This window comes from Astatotilapia calliptera, chromosome 17, assembly GCF_900246225.1.
Source record: "Astatotilapia calliptera chromosome 17, fAstCal1.2, whole genome shotgun sequence".
In the NCBI taxonomy this organism is placed as follows: Eukaryota; Metazoa; Chordata; class Actinopteri; order Cichliformes; family Cichlidae; genus Astatotilapia; species Astatotilapia calliptera.
Window position 1 is genome coordinate 27944180 of NC_039318.1, and position 21893 is coordinate 27966072.

A 21893-nucleotide genomic window follows, 5' to 3' on the forward strand; every position below is an offset into this window, starting at 1 on the left:
ATTCTGAGATTCAGTGTTGAGACACAGCGTCTTGATTTCAAAACTGGAACTTTCAAATTTAAAAAAACATAACCATTGAGTTAAAGTAGTACTGCTACTAAAAAAAAGAAAGAAAATGTACCAATGCATAAGCAATACTTTTGTTTTAAAATTTAAAAAAAGCTGCTTTTTTATTGTGTACCTCTGTGCTATGGGCATGCAACCTTACTAACAGCTTGTTGCGACAGTCGAGTTAAGAGTGCCAGCTGCCTTAGCAATCTATTAAATAATGGCAAGATATAATAAGAACAATCAGCAAAAAAAAAAGACCCACAAAAGGGCATACTAATAAATTGCACCTTTATTTATATGCTTCAATGGTTATTATAAAGAAATAACTTAAAAGTCCTAATTATGCCAACAACAACCCAAACAAAGCCATGGGAATACAGAAAATCAATCCCAGATGCTGATTTTGACTCTATAAGTCAACTTGTGTTTCCTGATTCCAAACTATAAGTAACATATATTTATTTATTTATGTTCATTTGAGTGGTATAGTGCTTAGCACTGGAGCCTCACAGCACTGGAGCCTCACAGCAAGGTTCTCTGTTCAAATCCACCACTAGGATGGGCCCTTTCTGTGTAGAGTTCTCCCTGTGCCTATGTGGGTTCTCTCCAGGAGCTCTGGCTCAATCCCACAGTCCCAAGACATGCTTGCTAGGTTCACTGGTAAGTCTAAATTGGACATAGGTGTAAATGTGAGCCTGAATGGAAGTCTATCTCCCTGTGTTAGCCTGTGTTAGGCGACTGACTGGTGCTCTGTCCTTGGTGCTTTCAACCTCCCACCCAATGACAGCTGGGACAGGGTCTAAGCCCCCCCACATTCCGTGAACTGGATAAGCAGAAGAAAACATTGGATCACAATGCATCTGAGTGTACTCAATAGAAGTGCTTGATCATGTGTCACCTTCACAGTGAAAAAGAAAAAGCCATAAACGAATACATGTAGTGGCATGAAAAAGCCGCCTTCCTGATTTCTTAGTGTTTTGCATATTTGTCACACATAGATGTTTCAGATCATCAAACATATTTTAATATTAGACAAAGATAAACCAAATAAATACAAAATGCATTTTTTTTTTAAATTTCACTGATTAAGAGAGAAAAGTTATCCAAATCTACCTGGTTCTGTGTGAAAAACTAACTGGCCCTCTTGATAAATGATGGATTGACTGTGATTAACCACATTTTTTAGAACGCTGAGTTCAGCTTCACTAAACACAACCAGGCCTGATTACTGGCAAACCTGCTGAATCAAGAAATATTTAAGTATAACCTGTCTGACAAGGTGAAACAGACAAAAAAAAAAACTAAACTAAAATTGCACAAAGAAACAAATGCCATGATCTAAAGAAACACCTGAGGAACCAAGTCACTGACAACTATCTGTCTAGAAAGGGTTACAAAGCCATATCTAAGGCTTTGGCACCCCAGTGAACCACGGTGAGAGCCTTTATACACAAATGCAGAAAACTTGGAACAGTGGTGAAGCTTCCCAGGAGTCGACATCACATCCAGGAGATCCCAAAAGACCCCAAAACAACATCTGAAGAACTGCAAGCCTCACTTGCTTCAGGTAAGGTCAGTGTTCATGACTCCACCATAAGAAAGAGACTGGGCAAAAACGGCTGCATGGCAGAGGTCCAAGACAAAAAGCACTGACCAAAAAGAACATAAAGGCTCATCTCAGTTTTGCCAGACAACGTCTTGATGATCCTCAAGACTCTTGGGAAAATACTTTCTGGGCTGACAAGACAAAATTTCAGCTTTTTGGAAGGTTTGAGGCCCGTTACATCTGACATAAAAGTAACAAAACATTTCAGAAAAGAAACATCATAACAACAGTAAAATATGGTTGTGGTAGTGTGATGGTCTGGGGCTGTTTTGCTCCCTCAGGACCTGGAAGACCTGCTGTGGTAAATGGAACCATGAATTCTGCTGTCTACCAAAACATCCTGAAGGAAAATGTCCGTCCATCTGTTTGTGACCTCAAGCTGAAACACATTTGGGTTCTGCAGTAGAACAATGATCCAAAACACCCGAGCAAGTCCACCTCTAAATAGCTTAAGAAAAACAAATTGAAGACTTTGGACTGGCCCAGACAAAGTCCTGACCTGAATCCAAATGAGATGCATTTAGAAACTGCATTTGTGTTTTCTTGTGTTATCTTTGTCTAATACTTAAATTTCTATGATGACCTGAAATATTTAAGTGTAACAAACATACAAAAATAGGAAATCAGAAATGGGGCAAACACTTTTTCACATCACTGACTGTATTTGTTTATGTTTTGAAGGCAAGGTATGTGGCTTATTCTTTTCTGCTGTGATGATGACAACACATGAACAAGTGCTTCTGTTTTGTACACTCAGATGCATTGTGGCCCACTTGGTTAACATATTAACATAGACCTTTTGCAGGAAAACCAGCAGATGACCAACCTAGCCTTTCAGAGATAACAATGGATATTTTCTTAGATTGGGCACTCCTGAAAGCAACATGGATAACAGTGGTCGGTGCTTTTGTGACATCCAGATATCACTCTAGATGACTTCATAAGGCTGACAGAGTGAAAAAGGTGTATTTTGACAACATGCAAACACACACCCCACAAACCATACTAAGACAGAGTTACCACAAGCTTGGTAAACATCAGCTGCGTTGACTTTTAATGAATTCAAGCATCAAGCAAATGTAACCAAATCTCCTTCTTAAACACTGTTTCAATTTTGAGATATGCTCTCATAATACCCTGCCTGTCAATACCCTTGTTTCGTGCCATCTTCTCTTTTGATTTTCTCCCCATGTATCGCATATTGCCGAAGCATGACTAGTGGGTACGTGCACATACACAGCTTGAATTCAAAGCAAGCTAACATGGCACCCAGCATACATGCAGTCTGAGAGCCTTTTCAATTACTCTGCATCTCATTTATTCTTCTTCTGTCCTAAATCGTTTTATTCTCACCACTGTTTCTTTCCGTTTTTCTCTTTTTGCCTCACATCTGCTTGTTTCTCTCTGTTGCTAGTTTCTTTCCTCTGCTTTCTTTATCTCCATCTGTCTCTGACCTTTCCAGTATAAAATCCTCACTCCCCCTGATTCCCAGCTATGCTCTCAGTTTTTAATGGGTGTGGGTTAGAAAGCGAGAGGGAGCTATTTATTGAAGAAAATCCTCCTGAACGAGTGAGAAAAGATTAGAAAAGAGAGCAAGAGCTGGTAAAGCAGAGCAGCATGCGTATGTGTGAGTTAGACTTAAGACAAGACATTCATGCTGCATTTTAATAGCCTATGTACAGACACCCCTTTGAGGTTGACTACAGACAGCACTGTTGAAGGAAAATGTATTCTTCGCCAGTAATTATGAAGCCACTGTTCAACTAAACGAAGGTTAGGGTCAAACTGCAAATTATTTTTGCCATTTTCAGGTCTGCTGCAGCGGGAATTGGCATGTTTGAAATAGGTCACGCAAGGGCAGCAACAAACAATCGCAAAATTATCTCAACAATGACTTTTTGATCAAACAACTCTTGCTGCTCAAATATGTTTTTATAAAGCTGTTCAATGCACTGTTTCATTGTCTTTAGTGGGAATGCTCTCTTTTATGGTTCCTATTAAAATGCTTAGTCGATCAACATCATTAAAAACTGCCTAGATTATAAATGCCACAGTAATGGTTGTGAGTTTGAAGAGTGCCTACTGTAGCACTATACTGACAGGCTAAGCAATAATCAAGCTTGAAATAGAGATGACTAAACATTCATAACAACCTTCTACTTTTGTGGCTTCACCAATGATATCATCTTGAAGCCTTGGTATTTAATTTGGCTTATGACCGTAGAGTCTTCTTTAAACACTAAAGGATGATAAACTATCCACTGGGGCATGCTGTAGAGGATTAATTGTCCAATAAACAAAATAAAAATAGAAACAAATTATAAAATTATGATGATGTTTTAAGACTGGTGTGCGCTACTCATGCTTTCTTCAGTTGTTACAACCCGAACAATATATCAGTTAATATTAGCCATTTGACAGCATTATTGGCCAATATGTGAAAATATAAAAAGTAAAGATGAAATGGGAGAAACACCCTTCAACCATCTTATGAGTGCTGACCTCCAGGGGGGGACTCTGCAACCTCCCTGCCACAAACAGAGCAACAAGTTGATCCAAGCATAGTCGATAAGTGTGTAAACAATTAAGCCAAGTCTTCTTGTAAATTAAGTATTTAAAAAAAGACTTAATGAGGACTCTTAAATAACCACATATAACAAATGTTAGGGAAATACGTTTTGTTTATCTGTCTGAAATAAAAACAATAAATCAGTAATCATTTCAGATTTTTAAACCACTAGATATCGCTATCCCAAAAGTCCAATATCTGTTGGGTTCTATTAGTGGTATTAATAATATTGAAATAATATTACATTTTCTTCAGATAATTAAAAAAACAAGCCACCGCAAAGTCTAATTTTGAGCTGCTTTCTTTTAGATTGTCAGTAAGAATGCAGAAAATCGAACTCTTAAAAAAATATTTTTCTTGAACATCCAACAGTGCCTATCTCACCTAAGTCACTTGAGAAAGCCCCCAAAACTTCTTCAGACATACTCCATTTCACCTCTAAATCTTGCTCTTTCTATTTGTCTTGGTCCATGTGTGCTGCTCAGGAGGGTAGTTAATGAGAGACTGAAATTAGTGCAGAATCATGGTGTGTGTCGTTTTCACCACAGGCTACAGCGGTGGGAGGCAAGGCCCTTCTGTCCTTTTCCTGTCATCTCGCTCTCTATCCGCTCTACATTCCTTTCACCGCTTCTTCCATTGTCCTTTCCTTTCTGCTCCCCCCAAGCACTCTCTGTCAATCTCCAACCTTTTGACTCTTTTCTCTAGCTCGCACTTTCTCACCCAACTGAGGACACTTACAGTAGAACTCTGAACAGACATCAACAATTAAAAGTACTTTTAATGAGCTGATGTAGTGTGCTCACACAGTGAACTCTGTGTTCAACAGCAGTGGTCAATCTTGTACGCCTACCAGTATGACATTATTAGAAGAGCGGGGAGGATGATTTTAGGTTTCTTTATGTTTTGGTTCTGGAACCACAAAATAGCAAATAGCACACCAAGTAAAGGCCCATGCAGTCAAACACAAAGAGGCTGTAAGTCAAATCCTTAATGCGACAAACCATTTTGGAAGATAACTTAATCGTTCAGTTGAAACCCCCAAAGGTAATTCTATAGCCCCGGCTAAAAATCTATTTCGAGCTTGAGCTAGTAATGACAAAGCAGCAAGATTTAATGAAAAACTCACTTATAAAGGAAATTAGCAATGCATACGTCCATTACATTAAGCCCTTCAGCAATCAAGCTGATGTTATTGTTTCTTCAGTTCTGTCTGCTTTTCATGCTTTTAGTTATCATCATGTAAATTATGAAAAAGTTTTCTACCACAAACATGAAGGAATTGTTAAACTGTCCAGAGGGCTTTGTGGAAATGTTTCTCGATTTAACTTTGATCAACTGATTTCAGAACCCATCAGCAATTGTCTGATCATTAAGCCACTAGAGACCCCAGCCACTTTTTCAGTGCTTCCAGTAGCCTGAAAGCTAGTCACTGTATGAAAACATTTAAAAAGCTAATAAAAATTGTCATCTGACAATGTGTTTGGGCAAATGCTTTTCCTCTTTTGCTCTCCAAATGGACCATTTATCTTCACGTAACCATAGCCTGCTTAAGGCGATGGGTCAGTACAAATGGATTACATGACAAATCATGAAAGTCTCTGCCTTTATCAGATTTTTCAGGCACAAGTTTTAACAGTTATTTCATAATAAAATGTGTAGAATACAGTATCAGGTAGATGCTCCAGAAATAACATGAATGCTCAAGTCAAATAGTCACCTCTCAGTGAAAACTTGTTTAAACAACCTTGTACATATTGAACAAATTACAGGTAGTCATGCAGACTGAAACATAGCACACCATGTCGAGGCTTGTAAAAGCGTGGTCATCGTGTGCATGTTTAACAGGGAGAGATTAAGGGGTTGCTGAGGCTTTTCAAAATGCCAGCCTAGTCCGGACCAAGGGGTGTAAATACCACCCAAATGTCAGCAAGAGACCCCAGAAGTCAAACTAAATTGGCTGCTACATGTACAAACACTCCCTTATGCCCCATATTTGTGTGTGCATCTTTAATGACTTGCACTCTCCGCTCTGACATCGGGGTACATTGCCAGAGTTCCAAGGGCAGAACCAATCTTATTCATTCACTGACTATAAGCCCATGTCCTGTTGAACTGTACAACAGACAGAGGAATATTCAAAAGAGGAGTGATGTTTTGACAGACTTAAGGTCAAACAGACCTCTTTAGCAAAAAATGCATTCAAATACTAAACCACACAAAACGGGCATACACTGCTTTGTCAGTCTTTTGCCTTGTCAAAACAAAAAATATTTTATTCAAAAAAATCTATACTTACTGGTCACCTTGTTTGGTATACCTTGTTAGTATTGAGTTGGACCCCCTTATTACAGTCAGACCTGCATTCTTTGTGGCATAGATTTAACAAAGAACTGAAAATATTTATTTTGGTTCATATAGACAGGACAGCAACACAGAGCTATTAACATTTCACCACATCTCAAAGGTTCTTTAATATACTAAGATATGCTGATTGTGGAGGCCATCTAAGTACAGTCAACTCATTGTCATCTTCAAGAAACCAGTTAGGGATGAGCTGAGTTTTGTGATGTGGTGAGTTATCCAGCTGGAAGCAGCTATCAGAAGATGGCTACACTGTGGAGGACAATATTCAGGTAGACTGGTGCGCTTAAACAATGCTGAGTTGGTACTAAGGGGACCAGAGTGAGCAAAAAAACATATCCCCCACATCATTACACCAGCAGGAGCCTGAACTGTTGATACAAACAAGGTGGATCCATGCTTTCAAGTCGTTTCCACCAAATTCTCTCTCTACCATTATAAGTGGCATCAGAAATGGTTCCAGTCTTTTATGGTCAAATTTTGGCGAGCCCATGTGAACTGTAATCTCAGTTTCCTGTTCTCAGCTAACAGGAGTGGCACCTTGTGTGGTCTTCTTCCTGCTGTAACATACGTCCCTTCAATACCTAGGTTGTAATAAGTGGTTATTTGAGTTGTTGTTACCTTCCTATCATCGTCAAGCAGTGTGGCCATTGTCCTCTCACCTCTGGCATTAACAAGGCATTTTTCCCAGAGAACAGAATATTTTCACTCTTTTATTTTTGACCCTTAAGGGGTCAAAATCACAGTAGGTCAACAGTATAAAAAAAATACCCAGATCAGCTAGCCTGGCGCCAACAACGACACCATATTTAAGTAAATCAAACATCCTACCCATTCTGATGCTCAGTTTGAACTTCAATGGGTCATCTTGAACATGCCTACATATGCAAATTCATGTCGCTGCCATTTATTTGTTTTTTTAGATATTTGTTTTAATTAGCAGTTGAACGGGTGTGCCCAAAAAAAACAGTTCAGCAAGTATACCTACTTGCTGGTAGCGAAAAACTGAATAAATGCAAAGCACTCAGACAGACCCAAGCATAAAACTATATCTACACATGAGGTACTACCGACCTGAGATTTTATCTATCCATCTATGGAAATAATATTAATTGAATCTTTGTCACAATAAGAGAAGAAGAACCTCACATTCTGTATATTTATATTAAAATGCTTTAGAAAGGCATACTGTACACTTTGGGGCAATATTATTTTAGACAGTGCAAATATTAGCACTAGGTAAATTAGAAAAGTCCACACAAGTTCCCTTCTGTTTAAATTCTACCCTTTCTTTGGCATGAGCCAGAATTAAGTTGTGGTAGCTATGGGACTCTTAGACCTTCTAAAATGTAGATATGCAATCTTGCTTAGTTTTGCTCAGGCTGTTACTAGATATTGAGACTAAAACTAACTCTGCAAAATGCAACACTAAGTGGAATCCGGTCATGAACTGCACTTGACATACATCTATCACAGACAAAGCTCTCACTTGGCTTTTAAAACAACTTGATAGGATGGGAATGGTGCTGAAACTCCATTTTCACAGAGAACTTCCCATTAAATCCCTAAATGGGATTATGGACATAGTATGGATAGTATATTTCTCACCAACCACATGCACACCTGGATGAGAAGTCAACACAGACAAGTATTGTGTTATTTTGCTTTAAAAAAAACAAACAAATATATACCAAACTTGCCTTAAACAGGCCACGTCAACTCTTAGTTTACTCATCTTAATTTCTAATTACAAAACTCATCTTATGAAAACTTTCAAACTGTAAAATTTGCAAATTTGATGGTTCTTGGAAACTAAGATTTAAGATTTGAAAAACAAACACACAGAAACATTATAAAGTAGAGTGCTTAACTTGATTTAAGGGGTGAAAACAAAATATATCCCAACACAGAAAAACCATTTGCAATCAAACATTAAGACCCTGATGTCTCATCTCCCACGCACTGCCACTGATTTCCTGTGCTCCAAACCCCCAACTGCTTTTACCATTAAAGCTGCCACGAGTTGCATGGCTGGCTGCAGGAGGTGTAGTGATCCATCAGCGGAGTGCCAGAGCTTTGCCATTAGAAAACCATCTGCAAGCAAAAGCGCTCCATTGGCACTAGAAGTCTAGAGAGGCCAGGTTGAGGGGAGGGAGGGAGAGAAGAGAGAGCCCTGTGTTCAAGGCAGTTTGGTTTGATTGATATGAACCATTACAGACAACATGGGAGAGGTAGGCAGAGAGCTAGTCACCGTTTTATTTTTGGTCATTTGTTCAGACAAAAGCTTGGCCAGACCTAAAGTGAACAGGGACTGAAAGTCGGTGTGGGTGTGTGTACGTGTCAGAGAAAGATAAGTGTGGAAGTAAGGGACAGAGAGAGAAAATTTCAAGGCCAAAACAACAGTAAAGGGACAAAAACATACAGGAAACAACCTGGAAAGAAAAGCATTAAGGCATACATACAAACACGCACGCACTGCCACATCTTTTTGCTCTCTCGAGTGAAAGGAGCTACTTTCAATAGCATCAATCAGTCAAGCAAGAAGTATGATAACAATGAATGAACTGCAATCTAGCTTGACTACCTTAATGGGCTCATGTAATGTGACTGAAACTGTTAATTAGTACCACATTTTGTGGTTATAGTATAGAGCAGGAATAGGAATAGTATATAGTAATTTGGCTTCCAGCATATTTGACTAAAATATCAACATAAACATCTTAGGCTTTTTTAATAGATTCAGGAAAAAAAAGTTTGCTTTTTTGTATCCACTTCTTAACATGTGTCAGAAATGTGTGACGCTTTAGAGATGTACATAAAACTTACCGAAATGTAAGAACAGGAAACATCTCTGTTTAATGGATCCTAGAAGGTTATGTGTCACTGCATGAAGGCCAATTCAATTAAACTCTTTCACTATTAGATTTACTCTACTCCAATGGGACCACAGCACAGTATGGGAAACTACCAGACATATGAAACATTACCAAAAACACAGCCCCTCAGAATAGTCAAATTTAATGGCAAATAAAAGCCAGGGTGGCAGACAATCCTAATTCCTGGATGGTATCAACAAACTGAAGGTACAAAATATTACATCATTTTTGATTTACGATATCCCACTAAACATTAACAAGGTTGAAATCAATAGATAGTCACTAAGAGGCTGTATAATATAATTAGCTTTACATTTTACTGGTATTGAGTCATATCCAAGGGTTCATATGTCTTGAGTAGCCAGGCTATCAGTTTCTGACAGACCAGTATGACACAAGAGGGCTTTTAAACACATACATGTTGTAAAGTTAATGGAATCTTGCCCAAAATATTCCAGTAAAGACAGCAGATTTGGTGTTGGTTACCTTTGTTTTATTCTGATCCAATTAAGTTATATAGTGCTGGAAGTCACAATTTTAGTGTATGAGGATGTCTGCCACAAGCAGAGCTGTGTTGCTTTTAGCCATACTAGGAATGTACTTTAATATTAACCCTTTAAGACCTACCATAGAACCAAGTCCGCCAGAGCTTATATTATATTTTTACATGCTGTGGAGCCATTTTTGGGAGCATTTCAAGTTGCTATACATCAATACAACCATTATAGCCCAGATTTTAATAATATGTATTCATTAAGTGCATAATAATTACATAAATTGCAAAAAAGTGCAATAAACTACAAAAAAATTGAAAATCGTTTTTGTTTTTTTAACATATATTTCTAATTAGAGAAATTTAAGAGGCTTATCCCTCAAAACTGTAAATACAAAAAAGTTGCACAAAATAGTTTCCCACCACAGGAAATTTATTTTGAGTGTCTTCATACTTTTATTTTTGAAATACACCAATTTTTATACACTGCAGGAAAAACGAAAATAAATATTATAATACAAATTTGCAAAAAAGCAGCATATGCATCAAAATAAACTATTTCCAGCAGTGCAATTTGAGTCCTAAGCATCCCAGAAACGACACAGAAAGTCATAAAGTCAAAGATAACTTTTAAAAAGACCAGTATAGGCCCTGAGGCCCTGATGGTAAAAAAGACTACATTTCCGCGAAAATGACGTCACTTCCGGTTTCGGGCAGGTAATGGCGGAAATTCAAAAGTTCGCGCTGACGTCTATTCCAACGTAGGAAGTGTTACGAACAGCTGATCGGATCGGCAAAGCATGTTTCTGGAATATTATGTTTTTGTTCCTGCAAGCGCTTTTTATGCAGTTTTTGCAAAGCTTTATGTGGAAGGAAACCATGACCTAGGACAAGCTGATGTAAGTACAACTCCTCCGGTTTCATATACAAAAAAAATTTTTGCGCTAGCTTACGTGGTTGCAGTGCTACCGGGATTTAAAAATAGTTACGCAAAACAGAGCGTGCCCGCTCCGATCGGCTCTAAAGGGTTAATTATAAAAATTTTGCCATGCCATAAACGCATTAGTGCCACTGCAGTACAGACACTGTAACACCAGTACACCAAAGAATCGTTACCCATGCACCGTAACCTGGTGTGTGTCATCAAAACCTATTTTTACTCTTTAAAGTCTCAGAGCAGATCATGTGCACTATACACCCTGCTGTTTTGCATTTCTGAGTCAGTGCATTCCAGATGAACCAAAAACACATGCTGAAACCACATTCACGTGTATTTTTAGGAGGTTGTTCAATATATAGTATAGTATATAATATATATATATAATAGTATATAAAAACCTGCTTTACCTGAGAAGAGGCTGGAAGATTACAGTGATGTTCCTCGCACCTGGCTTACACACAAACTTCATTTCTCCTCCTTCAATCAGGTTGTCATCAGCGCCACCTACAATACAAGAAACACAATTATAGAAATAACAAAACAGGCATATGTGCGTAGTGGTTGCCAGTGTTACATATACACACACATAAAAGAGGTAGAGAATTCAAAGAGTATTTTTGCATCAACGCAAGTCACAAATCCATTTTGCTTTCCTGGAGTTCACTTAGCATTACCTAGCACTATAGAGGAGAGCGCTTCAAGATTAGAAAGGAGGTATTATTTTATAGTAAACTTTGTCTTATATTTTTCTCCAAGAATAGATTGTAGGAAAGATATTTGAATATACTGCAAGTGTGAATCCTCTGAAATGTGACATTCTGCATTAAAACAGACTGCCACAATGGACATTTGATATGTGCACCTTTATGAAGTCATGTGCAAAAGACACCAGACTGCTACAGAAAAAAAAAAAATCACACTCGATTAACTGCACATCAGATTTCTCTGGTATGTTTGTCTGTACATTTCAGTTTTTCTGACATTCTCTATAATTTTGTCTGAAAACCTTCATATTTTACCCTTGAAATGTTACATGGTGAAAAAGCTGTTGGCATTTTCCAGTTTGATGTGATCACTTTTAGCACAAGGTAAAAATGGACAAAATAACTATCTTTGACTGACACCGTGATGCAGCCGTGATCCAAGACTGGCACACATCACCACACCTTCTACTTTATATTGCAATATTTATATTGTGCTGTATTGTGTTGTATTAAATTGTATTGTACTGCTACACCTACAAGAGTGCCAGGAGATGACCACAGAGTCACTGGGATAGTCTATTTGCAGTTAGAATAGTGCCCATAGTCTACCAACTCGGGAATTCCTGCTCTAAAACTAACAGTGAACTGTAACTCTGTTATTTCAATGAAATTAGTACATTGTTCCACCTTTTTCTATTTGTTTTTTTACATTTAGAAATGCTTAATCACCCATTTACCTCCACTAAGGTGGTCATGTTTTTGGTTGCATTTGTGTGCGTGCGTCATTCTGTCTGTAAACATGAGCACAAAAAGTTTTGAATGAATTCCAGTAAAACTTTGTCAGGGTGTAGACAAAGGTCTTCAAGGTCAACGTCTCATCTCACTTTTATATTTCACATCAGCCTTTCTTAACAGATGACCCAAAAAAATAAGTCACACCTGTAAAGAAAATACAATCAAGAGAAAACAAATGGGCTGCCTTGTTTGAAATATTTAATATAATATTATACAACAAGCTGAAGTTATTCATGTTCAGTTATTTAAAAATACCTATTATCCATTACCTACTCCTACATAATGTTTGAGTAATCAAAGTAAACATATGTTACCTTTATTTGGTTTTTACTGCACTCCAAACGTCTTAAAGTACATTTTAAAAGAACAAAGAAAACAAAATAAATATATATAAAGAAATTACTATTTCCTTATAAGTAATTAATGCCTAGAGAGTGAGCTGCCTTCGTGGAGGTGTGCACTCTCAAAGTGCTTCTTGTTCTTTCTGTAAACGGATTTACACATAGTCATATAATAGCAGAAAATTAGTGGCCAAGAAATACAGATGAGCAACTAAGATGAGAATAAACAGTCAGCAGTACAAAGAGGACAGATGTTTAAACACTCAGCTCTCAAACGGAAGAGAAGGAATCTTCACAAACCAATGTCTCCTTACTCTCATTTGAAGCATAAATGAAGTAAAACACTAATTTTACGATTTAGTTGCATTATTAAAAAGTCACCTTCACTAACCTTGTGTTTGGAATAATGACACTGAATATCTCTGTTAGCCACATGTTAGCAAAATGTGAGTATGTGAGCAAACAGAGAAAATGTTTAAAACCTATGTTAACCAAAAACTATATCTTGAGAACCGAAAAAAAAACCTACTCAAAAAGTACCACTGACTTACTGACCTCAAGGAGGGAACTGGAAGTTCAAAAATCCGAGCTAACATGCTAATTTCCCCGTGTGAGGACTCATTCATGTGGCACTCCATACACACATCAATATATCAACATGACAAGACAAATATAAATGCATCCCACATGCTCACACCCCTTCATGCCCTGTGTGACTGCGTGGGTGAGCCCCACAGCTAACAGGGTTAATCAGAAAATCATTGCCATGTAAAATCTTGGTGGAGGGGACAGGGGACTCCAGCAGATGGGGGGAAAGGGGAGATCACAGGGGAGAAGCAGAACTGAAGCTCATTACCTCCACTCATCCTGAAGTAATCAATATAAATGATAGATGAAATTGCAACTAGTTGTCAATATGGCAAACTGCAGTGCAAATGGATTGTATGTGCGCGTGTTGGTACAAATGTTTGCATAGGCTGATATGCTGCTTGCATTTAAATTGTGATTGGATAATTATAACAGAGGAGGACAGCAACATGGTAGCAGCATTCCTGTCTTCATAAAGTAATATTACAGAGATTTTTTTAATCCAGTATATGGGGAAAATATGTGTAGGCAATAGAACAAATAATTTTTTCTGCGCTTCTGTGCCATGGCTGTTGCGTGGCCCCTGCTTATGTGGCCCCTCATGGTCCTCTTTGGGCTCTCGTGCTCTGGGAGCCTCTGGATGTCTGGGGCCGGGATCTCCTCCATGCCTGCTTCATGCCCTGGGGGACGGGGCTAAGGCTCCCCACACCCTCTAGCAGATCATTACATGGAGCAAGCGTGGAGCACAAGCGTGCTCACACATACAGGTGTGCACACAGGTGTACACACGGGTGCTCACAGACATAAACTATATCTTTCTTGGCTGCTGCCTCAAAGCACATTGTGCAGTGTTGGTCTTCCGTACTACACAATAACATTCAATATTTAATATTTACTGTTAGTTACAGTTATCTATGCTGTGGTGTCGTGTTTATTGTGTTGCTCTCTTTTTGCTTGTTTTCTTTTTTATGTTCTCTCTCAACAGGTCATCCAGCGGATTTTTTATTTATTTATTTATTTATTTTTGTTTCTTCTCTCAGTGCCCCCCTTCCTCTGTTTTTCTTTTCCTCCCTTTCTTTCTCTCTCCCTTTCCTATCCTCCAGTCATGTCTGTACCATCTGTAATAACTTAAAATAAAATAAAATAAATAAATAATAATAACAAAGGTCAATGAAATGGACCAATGCGGTAAGGCCGTGATAATCCATCTGGGCATCCTTCTTGGCCTTCAGACAATAATTCCGATGGCTAAAAAACCAAACAGGCAGGCAAAAAAAAAAACCCAACAACAACAACAACAAAAGAAGAATAAAGAACTTTTTTATATTCAAACCATGAAGGTGTGATGGATTAATAACCCGTGTGGGTAAACTAATACTTGGGAAACACTTACAGCACCTGTCATATTCTGGTCAGATGAAATTAGGTGTGATTTGGTGTCAAGTGTACAGAGTAAGAAAAGTTAGAACACTGGACAGAAATCAAACAAGATGGTGATCCAAGCTACTTTGATAGGATTTAGAATTAGGTGTGTGTGTGCATGAGTGTGTCCTGAAATGATTTTCAGTTCAGCACAAAGCTTCACTTTGCTGTTTTCTTCTGTTTCATTTCCATGTCGAATATGGCCTCACAAAGCTTGTGCGCTATAACACAAAGACACCTTCGCATAGTGTTAAAGCCTGTTCCGCATTACCTGTGCAGCCTGCCTAGCCTTGCATTCAAATGCATATCAACCCATTGTTAACCGTACGGGCCTCTATTATACATTTCTAATAGAACAAGTTTCATTTGAAAAGTATGGGAGACAACACTCTCTGCAGTTTCATTAAAATGACAAGAGAAGCTTTCATTCCATCCAAAAGTTTTAACTCAAGGGTTTTTGATCCTGATCTGTTGCCATGAAATTTGCCTGCACGGTAAGCCCACATTCGTGTTGCTAAGTGGAGACAAAGATGAGGTCCAATTCACTCAAACTCTGTCTGTCTCCATCTCTCTATCCATTCATCCGTCCTTTGGTGCCAATTCAATTAAGACTCAATTACAGGCTCCTAAACAAAGCTGCCGCCAACGCACTCTCTTGCTCATCCTCCTTGCTCCATCATATTCTCTATCTTGCTTTCTCTCCACTCTCTCACTCACTGATCACCAATGTGGAAAAAGCTGGCTAAACTTTTGTTTCTTCGTCATCAACTTGCAAACAGTTAAGTTCCCATGAATAACATCGACATGTTGCAGACTCCTGTCTAACTGGCAGCTACACACAAACAAGCGCACAGACGCACAAATTCAGACACACACCGAATAGACTACCACGTATGTATTCCCAATGACGGTGACCAATTTAATTTCATGCTCTAAACATCTGCATCCGTGTCAGACAAAGGAGCGAGGAAGAGACCTCATTGATCCATGGGGTCTGGGACCAGCTGCCAACAGGGCATAGCACTGATGAATATTAAATAGGGGGGCATTAATATGCATGGGATTTTTCAGAGTTGTCTAGACGTGACAGGGTGGCTCCGGTTTCAGGTCAGGATGCCACCGAACTGGTGCCAGCTCTCTCCCCATATAATGTGTAAAAATATTATATTGTTTGTCAAGCCCTGTGTGATTGTATATGCACGCATATCTATGAGCATTTGTGTCCCTCGGTGTGCGGTCTGATCCGAGATTAGTGAGAGGAGTGCGTGTGGAGGAGGCACGGTGCTCAGTCGGATGGCAAGTGAAAACTGGAAAGGAAGAAGTGACACATTCTAATGTGGCCAAATCTGCCTGAAATCCCCCTAGAGGGTCACTGCTCCGTCTGCAACACAAACACCTAAGCAGACATGACACAAAGCTATCAAAAAGGAAACCCATAAATTATAGACAGTACAAACAGACAAATACTAATATACTGTTATGCATATACATATGGCGCAAATGTTTTAAACACACAAACACAATTGTAAGGCGTGTAGTGTCACATAGCCTCTAACAAATGGCTCAGCTGAAATTACATAGACACAATATGCTCAAATACACTCGCACAGTGACAACAATCCAGACCCCTGTGGTGTCTTACCATGCACTCTCCAGCCCACATCTAATCAAGTCAGGCAGTGACTTAGTGAAATTGCATTAGCTACACTTTCCTGGGTTTGATGAGAAACGGGTTAGATCCTGTGATGAATTCCAGCCTTGCCCAGATTTAGGCAGGGAAAGAATGAACGTGTGATGCCTTCTTTAACACAGTTCTGTGTCCCCTGAGACCAGCACGTTTCTGTATGCATCCGCAAGTTTTCAGGAGAGGGCGAGATGAGGAAAGCTAAGACAGACAGGCCAAGGAACGGCAATAATCCCTAATTTACAAGTGGTTTCAATCAGTTTTATGTCCACAAGTGTAAATTTGTGTGCCTACACGGAAAAAAAGGGACAGCGGCAAACAAGGTCGTTAGTTCAGGTGCTTAAAACTCTGTTTGTGGGTATCTGTATCTGCAAATTAAAACACTGGCTCCATATTTTTTAGACACATAACCCACACTTGCAAAATACAATAACAGCAAAGTTATCAACAATTCAAGTAAACATATTTTACATTACATATTTCGATTGCCTTCTGTCACAATAATGTTCCCAATTACAAAAGGTGGATGTCCTCCTAAAGTTCAAACCAAGAATCGGTGTGAACTTCAAACTGGTCTGAGCATTTCAGATACTGATTTTCCCAGACCACCATTTGTCTGAGAAGAAAATAATCAGATTTGCATCTTGGATGTGCAGCTGACAGTTCTGCTGATACCCTGTGATGCTATTATTTCAATATGGACCAAAATCTCAGATTAATCCTTCCAGCACCAAAAACGAATGCAGTACTGAAGACAAAAAGCAGGAACAGCCATTAAAAGAAAGAAAAAAATTTAAAAAAATTTAAGCCAATGCAGAAGTACCTTAAACCAGCATTTTGTATGAAAGGCACCAGAAGGTGATAGCTGTGGTTGCTAAGACCTTTAGTCTTAAAGAAGTCTATAAGAAAACAGCTGTCTGTCACTTTAGCACTTTCCTGTTGAGTTTTAAATCTTGTCCATACAATATTCCAAACTCAGGACCTGTCAGTCAGGTGCTTTTAGGCAATGAGCATGTAGTTTGACAGTCAATCCCCCCTTCCTTTTTGGGGAGACTCTGAGACCCCCCCCGTTTTGTAATGTACCTTCGACTGCTGTTTTTCTTACTGGCTTTCTTGTCATGTTCTGACTATTAAATAGAAAATGAAGTTTTTTAAATTCTCATTTTGTCAGTGGCATCAGTGAGGCCAAAGTGAAATTTAAGGATTTTTTTTAAGTCAGAAGGCATTACCACATATTTTGATAATTAAGATAATGGTAAATTTACCCATGTTGGTAACTTTTGCATGAAACAGATGCACAGCTTAACAGTATAAACTTAAAATGAAATCTACAAAGACTGTGCTTTTGTGCCAAACAGCCATTTACAATGCAATCCACAAATTTCAATTTGAAATACAAAATACATAAAACATATTGCCTGATGTTTTTACCTCAAATCAAAGAATCAGCTGTGGTCACAGCCGAACACATTTCAGTTTGTGTGTCTCTTACCAAATGTTCGGCTCAAGACAATCAAAGATATCTACAATTGCTCTTGATAGATTCTGATTTAAACTGGCAAAAGGGAAGCAAGGTGGCTGAAATAATCAACTCACACGGTCCTTTAACACACAAAATGTAGACTCACAAACCTAAAAATAATTAGCTGAATTTATTAAACTAACACTTCTGTTTAAATTTTGTTAATGCATAAAAGGTGTAACTCAACCAGTAGGATTCTTCAATATCTGCACTTTAGCACAGTGTTTATAGTAATCGCTGTTCTATACATAAATAAAGTGAGGCAGTGCTCTTCCTTTGATTGAGGTCCCTAATCTGAACTGTTAGCCAGCACTGCATATTGCAGTCTAAATTGTGCAAATAGGAAGGAATGTACAGAATAATCCAATTTTCCCCCTTAATGGCCTCACATGTCTGTCGCTGTTGTACTATGAAAATTATTTTTTGAGTGATCAATTCAGGTAATATACCCCATGTACAAATCATATATATTTAAATTTTTGTACATGCTTGCAAAGGAATCACTCTGGCAGGCAGCTGCATATTCACTAAACTGAATCCTGCTATTTGAATAAGATTGGTTCTCGCTTCAATAATGTATGACTCTCTGGTCAATTCCGGGCATCCCATTCCACTCAGACTGTCTTCATGTCTGATTGGGTCTTAATGAGAGTTTTCTATTATTAAAATTAATTTGATGGGATGGTATCTGCTGCTTCACCAACCAGGCATCCAAATCCACCCTACAGCTGAGAATCAATAAATTATAGTATAAATAAATTCAGGTGTAAATTGAGCAGGATTAATTATTAAAAGTGTCACTGTGGCATACAGTGTCTCTCCTTGGTCTTGATTTTAATTAATTCACATCTGTCAGTTGAAGTAAAACAAAAATTCACTCTAGAAGGAGATGTTTACAATGTATGTTGTCTGTCTTTCAAACTTTACCAATGTCACTGATCTGCCAATTCATGGTAGTAGTGTTGCAAAAACCTGGCTATAAATAGATTAAGTGAAACACTGGTTACATATTTTAGGTTTTCGTTTTCTATTCTTTTGTTAAAATGCACATCATGCATCATTCTTTGCAAAACACCATGAAACCTCCATAGCCTTTTTGAGCCTGATACTAAACCTGCATAAGTTTTTGTGGTTCAGGCACCATATTCACAACAGATACAACTATGCATGCATTCAAAATGGTTTCAAACCTACAACTTCAAGTTGTAGCAACAACACACAGAGCGCCCTCTGACCCCGGAAGGACACACCGTCGCAGCGAGAAGGCGTCACCCGTCACTATGGCAACATAAACAAAACATAACTGTACAAACAGAACCCCGAACAGCCCTGACCCGCTACATAGCCCCCACCTAAGGGGTCAGTCGTCCCCGACGACCCCATTACCCCACACAAAGTCCTGCAAATGTCCAGGTGCCTTCTTTTGGCGCACCGGCCGGTCACGACCGGCGGGGGAAAAGTCACTCGGGTCAGAACATGGGGTGCCACCATCATCCCACTTCTGACACCAATGTGGCGAGCTCAGGCAACGAGGAGACGGAGGTGTCGTTTGGTCTTGCTTCCCGTGAGCTAGCCAGGGAGCACAGCCGTTTATTGACATCTGCAGAAGAACACTGCCGCTAGCTAACTGCTCAGCGCGGCAACCGCACAGCAACAACAACAACACCACACAGGGCGCCCTCTGACCCCGGAAGGACACACCGTCGCAGCGAGAGGGCGTCACCCGTCACTATGGCAACATGGCAACATAAACAAAACATAACTGTACAAACAGAACCCCGAACAGCCCTGACCCGCTACAATATGCTGCTGAGAATATAGCCCAGAAGAAGCGTATAGTATAGCTTTTATTTTGGAAAGAGCCATTTCTCTGTAATAAACTCTCTTTTCCAAAGACGAGTGATTCCTCAATCAGATACAGGTGTTTCCGCGGCCCCGAACCGTAGTAAGGAAACCTCTGGCAGTTACTTGAAGGTTCTGTAACTGACTCGTAGCCGGCAACAGCTAACTATACAGGTTAACTCCGCTAGCAAAAAGATCGAAGGAGGCGTAGGAAACTGCTTCACCAAACTTTATTTCTTCTCTAAGGCACGAACACCGCGTACAGTGGGCTGAAACAGTTTACTCACAGCGAGCATCGCCGACACAACTCTGGCTGTCGAGGGAGTTATTATATTCCTTTTATTTATTTTCTTTTCGTCTCTTCTGTAGCTAACCGTTACTTTTTCCCCTTCTCCGCTCTCTCTCTTCACACACACACCAGGCAGTCCCGCTACACACATCCCGAATACATTTCCCATCAGGCTTCATCCTTAAAGGGCCATGCCTGTAACACAGGGCTTGCAAAATCGCTAGCCCGACGTCCCGGGGCTAGCGATTTTTCCACTCGGGCTACCAAACTCTATCTCTGCCCTGCCCGTCAGGCTATTGTAGGAAGAAAAAAATATGTGTATGTGCTTTTGCATTCTTTCGGAAATGTAGCTGGGTAATTATGTCATTGGCATCGGTGAGCCACTGTCAATATGTGACATATTGAAATCGCGTTTGAATTTGCGCTTGTTTTTTGCTTTCACTTTGCAAATGTCCAGGTGCCTTCTTTTGGTGCACCGGCCGGTCATGACCGGCGGGGGAAAAGTCACTCGGGTCAGAACATGGGGTGCCACCATCATCCCACTTCTGACACCAATGTGGCGAGCTCAGGCAACGAGGAGACGGAGGTGTCGTTTGGTCTTGCTTCCCGTGAGCTAGCCAGGGAGCACAGCCGTTTATTGACATCTGCAGAAGAACACTGCCGCTAGCTAACTGCTCAGCGCGGCAACCGCACAGCAACAACAACAACACCACACAGGGCGCCCTCTGACCCCGGAAGGACACACCGTCGCAGCGAGAGGGCGTCACCCGTCACTATGGCAACATGGCAACATAAACAAAACATAACTGTACAAACAGAACCCCGAACAGCCCTGACCCGCTACAATATGCTGCTGAGAATATAGCCCAGAAGAAGCGTATAGTATAGCTTTTATTTTGGAAAGAGCCATTTCTCTGTAATAAACTCTCTTTTCCAAAGACGAGTGATTCCTCAATCAGATACAGGTGTTTCCGCGGCCCCGAACCGTAGTAAGGAAACCTCTGGCAGTTACTTGAAGGTTCTGTAACTGACTCGTAGCCGGCAACAGCTAACTATACAGGTCAACTCCGCTAGCAAAAAGATCGAAGGAGGCGTAGGAAACTGCTTCACCAAACTTTATTTCTTCTCTAAGGCACGAACACCGCGTACAGTGGGCTGAAACAGTTTACTCACAGCGAGCATCGCCGACACAACTCTGGCTGTCGAGGGAGTTATTATATTCCTTTTATTTATTTTCTTTTCGTCTCTTCTGTAGCTAACCGTTACTTTTTCCCCTTCTCCGCTCTCTCTCTTCACACACACACCAGGCAGTCCCGCTACACACATCCCGAATACATTTCCCATCAGGCTTCATCCTTAAAGGGCCATGCCTGTAACACAGGGCTTGCAAAATCGCTAGCCCGACGTCCCGGGGCTAGCGATTTTTCCACTCGGGCTACCAAAATCTATCTCTGCCCTGCCCGTCAGGCTATTGTAGGAAGAAAAAAATATGTGTATGTGCTTTTGCATTCTTTCGGAAATGTAGCTGGGTAATTATGTCATTGGCATCGGTGAGCCACTGTCAATATGTGACATATTGAAATCGCGTTTGAATTTGCGCTTGTTTTTTGCTTTCACTTTGCAAATGTCCAGGTGCCTTCTTTTGGCACACCGGCCGGTCACGACCGGCGGGGGAAAAGTCACTCGGGTCAGAACATGGGGTGCCACCATCATCCCACTTCTGACACCAATGTGGCGAGCTCAGACAACGAGGAGACGGAGGTGTCGTTTGGTCTTGCTTCCCGTGAGCTAGCCAGGGAGCACAGCCGTT

At 39.9% G+C, this 21893-nt stretch overlaps 1 protein-coding gene across 1 annotated transcript in view; it reads right to left on the minus strand.

Moving 5' to 3' along the window:
- The window catches only part of exoc4 (exocyst complex component 4), a 139989-nt gene that overhangs the window by 73543 nt on the left and 44553 nt on the right, over positions 1 to 21893 (minus strand). The window contains exon 11 of the mRNA XM_026147677.1: positions 11304 to 11400. Coding sequence (XP_026003462.1) covers positions 11304 to 11400 — 97 coding nt within the window. The remainder of the gene's footprint in view (positions 1 to 11303; positions 11401 to 21893) is intronic.